Here is a 5,861-nt window from a genome sequence, read left to right as displayed (position 1 = left end):
CCCTCCAGGGTCCACCCAGCCCTCCAGGGTTCATCCCGCCCTCCAGGGTCCACTTAGCCCTTCAGGGTTCATCCCACCCTCCAGGGTCCACCCAGCCCTCTAGGGTCCATCCCGCCCTCCAGGGTTCACCCCGCCCTCCAGGGTTCATCCCACCCTCCAGGGTCCACCCAGTCCTCCAGGGTTCTTCCCGCCCTCCAGGGTTCATCCCAGCCCTCCAGGGTTCACCCTGCCCTCCAGGGTTCACCCCGCCCTCCAGGGTTCATCCCACCCTCCAGGGTCCACCCAGCCCTCCAGGGTTCTTCCCGCCCTCCAGGGTTCATCCCAGCCCTCCAGGGTCCACCCAGCCCTCCAGGGTTCACCCCGCCCTCTAGGGTTCATCTAGCACTTCAGGGTGCTGCCCTTTCCTAAATAAAACCTAAATGTAGGAGAGAAACGTGAGCTTCATGCTTTTGAGAATATTTTCACCCACATGAAAATATAAAAAATAGAAGAATCTTACGGACATTATTTCTGACAGAAGTTGTGTTTAACATCTAAATAAATGTGCTCTAAGCAAATCAACTTTTTAAAAAAAGTACAACAAACTGGTATGACTGATTTAGACTGCTGTTTCTTCAGGAGAGGCAGTCAGGATTTCTGCCATTTTCAGAGAATAGAAAATTAATGTGAAAAATAAGGCACATTCATGAGAGAAGAACTGACTGTGGAGCAACAAGGGGTGATATGTGGGAGTACTGCAAAGAGAATCCAAGAGAATAAATGGCAAAATTCTTAAGGGAATGCTTATAAATTCTTGAAAATAGTTAACTAGCTTTGGTAAGATGCACACATAAACACACGCATGAGGTGCAAACACGATCGGGGGATGGCACTGCTACAGCATGAGGTGAGCATGTCACCCAGTCAAGTGGGACAGTCATTATTATTTCAAGCACCTCTGAACATTCTTTAGCATCACTGTTCCTAAGAAGCTGGGTTTCTGTGCAAATAAAGTAATAAATACTTGGAATGTGTGCCCACATGTGGTCCACCTGTCTGCCTGCACCAGCTAGCTGTCTGATATAAAAGTGGCAATGTTTGCAGTTGCCCATGAATCGTGTTTCCTTTAATCAGGAGCATCACCATGTTGACTTACTCCATTTTGGGATCACCAAGAAAGGCTGACCTTGCCTTGAAACATACCTACAATGATAAAGTAGCTTTCATTAAGGACATTTTAAAGGAAGGGCACTGCTGTAAAGCAGGCTCCACATGGCGCTCCACACAAACCAGGGCGGTCAGCAGTGTCCCCCATGACGTACACCTGATCCTCGCTGGGAAACACTCTTGATACCCAAAGAAAAGTCATTGTATCATCTGAATTTGTTTTACTTTCTTAAACAGACCAAAAAAAAAGCTTTTCCCTCAATTTTCTAACATGAGATTAGATATGATTGTATTTTTATAGTTGTGATTATTACTTTAACTCATTTTTGCTTATAAAAGGCAGGGTCAAATATAAAGTTAAGTTATGAGAAAGTTTAACACCTAAAAGAATGGTTGGACGGGTTGGGCCGTCAGCGGGCTATTCCCCACACCAGTTGGTTACACACGCAATCCTCACAGCTCTGGGTATACAGATTGGCTGCCTTTCAGGAAGCAGGGTCACTCACTAATTCCTCCTAAACTAACAAGAAGCATGGTCAACATATAGACAACTTTCATAATAAATTTCACATCTAGAAATGCATCTCTCTTTTCCATTTTATGCATAGTAATTACTTCCTAACAATTATCACAGTACATAAAACTTGCATGTATATACTTAAGTCTCTGGCCTGAATTTGTAACACTAGAAAAAAAATTAATGGTGCATAACTACCAAATGTTATTTTTATATATTTATTTTTCTGAGACAGAGTCTCACTTTGTCACCCTGGGTAAAGTGCTGTTGTGTCATAGCTCACAGCAACCTCCAACTCTTGGGCTCAAGTGATTCTCTTGCTGCAGCCTCCTGAGTAGCTGAAACTATGGGCGCCCACCACAATGCCTGGCTATTTTTTTTGTTTGTTTAACGGGCTGGGGTGGGGTTTGAACCCACCAGCCCCAGAACATGTGTGGCCGGTGCCCTAACCACTGAGCAATAGGCACCCAGCTACAAATGTTATTTTTAAAATGATAAAAATCTCAGATCAGTTCAGGGTAAGACTTCTATTTCTTATAGATCTGGTAATGGCTCTAGTACGCCATAGAATTGTATTATTAACTCCAGTTGTATAGAGGAAAGATGCTGACAAGTACATAAAGGAAAGATAGGGTGCTGGGATAAAATCCAGGAAGCAGTCAGTGTATTTTTAAAGATGGACCAAAGACCAGTACCATTTAACTTTGTATGTAAGATATTTAAAGACCTTAAATATTTAGATTTTCCATTAAGGAATCTTCTATTTTCTTAAATTATGTCTATCCATTTTTATTAGGTTGCATTCTTACTAAAAACCTGATTACCTTAAAATATCAGAAATGACTACTAAACTAATTTTCATTAGCATATACCACTAACATGATAAAACAAAATGAGAAATACATTTTAAAATTCATTTCTAATTTTGGAAGGCGATACCACTCACATCACTTCTTTATTCCTACGAGGCCCCTCGAAGGGTCTGAAGGGCAGAGAGCCAGTGGCCGCGTGGTAGAACGTCACCCCAATGCTCCACAGATCCACTGTCGCCCCATATTTCTTCTGGTGGTCTTTTCTCAGCACTGCTCTCTCATACATATCAGGATGCTGGGATTAAAAAACAAAAGATGAAAAGACTAGGAAGGTGTGACCCATGGAGAGACACTGCTGGAATGGGCACTCAGCACACTCAACGGAGCTTCAACGTGCTAGCGCACTCTCTGACCTGACTTTCCCAATTTGAAAAGACACTTTCCCATCTTCCTCACTCTCCTCAAACCTCCACCACCATCTCCTGTGACCCTCAATTTTGATATCCTCACTCCACACTTCAGTTAGGAAATGGAGACCAGCAGATCAACTCTTCTTTATACCCTTTACCAAATACCAACCTACCTGACCTGTGTCCACCTGCTGGCCACCACGGAACTGCTGTGTCGACATCTGTGCTGTGGAGCCCGGCCTGTCGTCTCACCAACTCCACAAATCAATGCTTGCAATTATCCCACTTATTTTATGCATCAATTTTCCCCCTCCACTTGATCATTCCTTTCTGTTTATGAACATGCTTTAGTATCTTCCATGTTTGGAGTGTCCAAACATGCACACCAGTTCGAACCCAGCCCGGGCCTGCCGAACAACAATGACAAGTACAACAAAAAAATAGCCGGGCATTGTGGCAGGCACCTATAGTCCCTGCTACTTGGGAGGCTGAGGCAAGAGAATCATTTAAGCCCAAGAGTTTGAGGTTTCTGTGAGCTGTGATGCAACAGCACTCTGCTGAGGGCCACATAGTGAGACTCTGTCTCAATAAATAAATAAAAACCCTAAGTTGACCCCCACAAGAATAACCAGTGGTCACACATGCTTAGCCTCTTGACATCCGCCCTCATGAAAGTTATGCACAGGAAACTGGATGATCCTTGGAAGAGGCTGGGCACAGAGGCTCAGCCTATAATTCTAACAATTTGGGAGCCTGAGGCAGGAGGACTGCTTGTGGCCTGGAGTTCGAGACCAGCTTGAGCAAGAGCAAGACACTCCCTCACCCAACGAACAGAATAATTAGCCAAGTGCAGTGGCACATGCCTGTAGTCTTGGCTACTCAGGAGGCTGAGGAAGGAGGGTCACTTGAGTCCAGGAATTTGAGGTTCCTGTGAACTAAGATGATACAATGTAGCTCTAGCCTGGGTGATAGAACAAGACTCTGTCTCAAAAAGAACCCCCTAAAACAAAAACCAAAAAAGTTCTTAAAAGATAAAGCTTACAAGTGTACTATGGACCAAAAGAGAGTCACCACCTAACTGCACCCAATCAGAGCAACCCCCTGTGATACCGAGAGATCTGGTTGTGGCCCAGGGAACTGGCAACCAGTGGAGGAAACACTGCTGACAGGGATCTAAATGATGCAGTCAGAACCTCTAGATTTTGGTGGGTGGTAGGTAGGAGATAAGGGTAAAAGAGACTCTTTTTGAGAAATACATTTTAATGAGAAATTAGAAGTGGAGATAAGCATGATAAGACCTAGAACAGGCGTCCTCAGACTACGGCCAGCGGGCCACATGCAGCCCGCTTAGGACATTTATCTGGCCCGCTGGGTGTTTTTGTCGCCGCTGCCTATCCTGCTTAGCAGCCAACTCATCCTGGAGCCTGCAGTTCGGCCCTCCAACAGTCTGAGGGACAGTGAACTGGCCCCCTGTTTAAAAAGTTTGAGGACCCCTGACCTAGACTTTGGAGTGTCCAAACATGCACGCCAGACACACAGGGTCTGAGTGGCTTTGCTGCTTCTGTGGATGGCATATAAAGTGACTATTGTCCAAAGAAGCAATAACCCAGCCTTTACCTACTGAGTGTACAAATAGTGCTGGGAATAGGCCAGGAGGACCTGGACATGCCTATTAACTTCTGGAACGAGGCTGCCAACCTGAGAAAAGGGGAAATAGCAGTTCTAACAGGAGCTGAAGGGGGACGTCCTGACACGGTGTGGTGACACCTTGTCTCACTGGTGCAGCAGGCAGCTACTTCCCAGGGAGGGACTGACTGCAGTGGCTTGCTGACTCCCTGTGGGTCTGATACACTTGTGCCCACTGGCTCTCTTGAACGTGCTACTTAGGCTTATGGAGGGCTTGGTATTACTGACTCTGGAACAGGGGTAGAAGGATAAAGCTACCCCAGGAGTTTCAAAATCATATTATTGAGATGATAGCCATCATATTAAAAATGGTAGAAGGTTCACAGCCACCTAATCTTCAATAAACCAAATAAGAACATACACTGGGGGAAAGACTCTCAATTCAACAATGGTGCTGGGAGGACTGGATATTCACATGTAAAAGACGGAAACTGGATGCGCACCTTTGTCCACTCACAAAAATTGATTTAAGATGGATAAAAGACCTAAATTTAAGGCACAAAACAATTAAAATCCTCAAAGAAAGTATGGGGAAACACTGGAAGCTATCAGCCTGGGGAAAGACTTTATGAGGACGACTGCCATGGCAACTGAAACAACAAAAATAAACAAATGGGACTTAATAAAACTGAAAAGCTGGCTCAGCGGCTAGGGCGCCAGCCACATACACCAGAGCTGGCGGGTTTGAACCCAGTCCAGGCCTGCCAAACAATGACAACTACAACCAAAAACTAGCTGGGTGTTGTGCCGCGCACCGGTAGTCCCAGCTACTTGGGGAGGCTGAGGTAAGAGGATCGCTTAACCCCAAGAGTTTGAGGTTGCTGTGAGCTGTGATGCCATGGCACTCTACCCACGGTGACAGCTTGAGACTCTGTCTCAAAAGAAAAACAGAAAGAAAAAGAAACTGAAAAGCTTCTGTACGGCTAAGGCAACAACCGAAGCAAACAGACAACCTATACTACACATTGGGTACATAGTTGCACATTTTGAATCAGACAAAAACTTGGTAACTAGGATCTACAGAGAACTCAAATTAATAAACATAAAAAGTCAACAATCCCTTAGATCACTGGGCAAGAGACATGAATAGAACCTTCTCTAAAGAAGACAGATGAATGGCTAACAAACATAAAAAAAATGCTCATCCTCCCTAATCATCAGGGAAATGCAAATCAAAACCACCCTGAGATATCATCTAACCCCAGCGAGAATGGCCCACATCACAAAGCCTCAAAGCTGCAGAAGCTGGCATAGATGCGGAGAGAAGGGAACACTTTTTTTTTTTTTTTT

At 44.8% G+C, this 5,861-nt stretch overlaps 1 protein-coding gene across 2 annotated transcripts in view; it reads right to left on the bottom strand.

The window, feature by feature from the left end:
- TBK1 (TANK binding kinase 1) overlaps positions 1-5,861 on the bottom strand; it is a 49,415-nt gene that overhangs the window by 27,914 nt on the left and 15,640 nt on the right. For both annotated transcript variants that reach the window (XM_003798528.3, XM_023518405.1), the window contains exon 6: positions 2,610-2,770. In XM_003798528.3, coding sequence (XP_003798576.1) covers positions 2,610-2,770 — 161 coding nt within the window. The remainder of the gene's footprint in view (positions 1-2,609; positions 2,771-5,861) is intronic.

The sequence above is a fragment of the Otolemur garnettii genome, unplaced genomic scaffold (assembly GCF_000181295.1).
Source record: "Otolemur garnettii isolate 467f Iridium unplaced genomic scaffold, OtoGar3 scaffold00138, whole genome shotgun sequence".
NCBI lineage: Eukaryota > Metazoa > Chordata > Mammalia > Primates > Galagidae > Otolemur > Otolemur garnettii.
The sequence above is the reverse complement of the archived record's forward strand: the minus strand, read 5'-3'. Positions and strand labels throughout refer to the sequence as shown.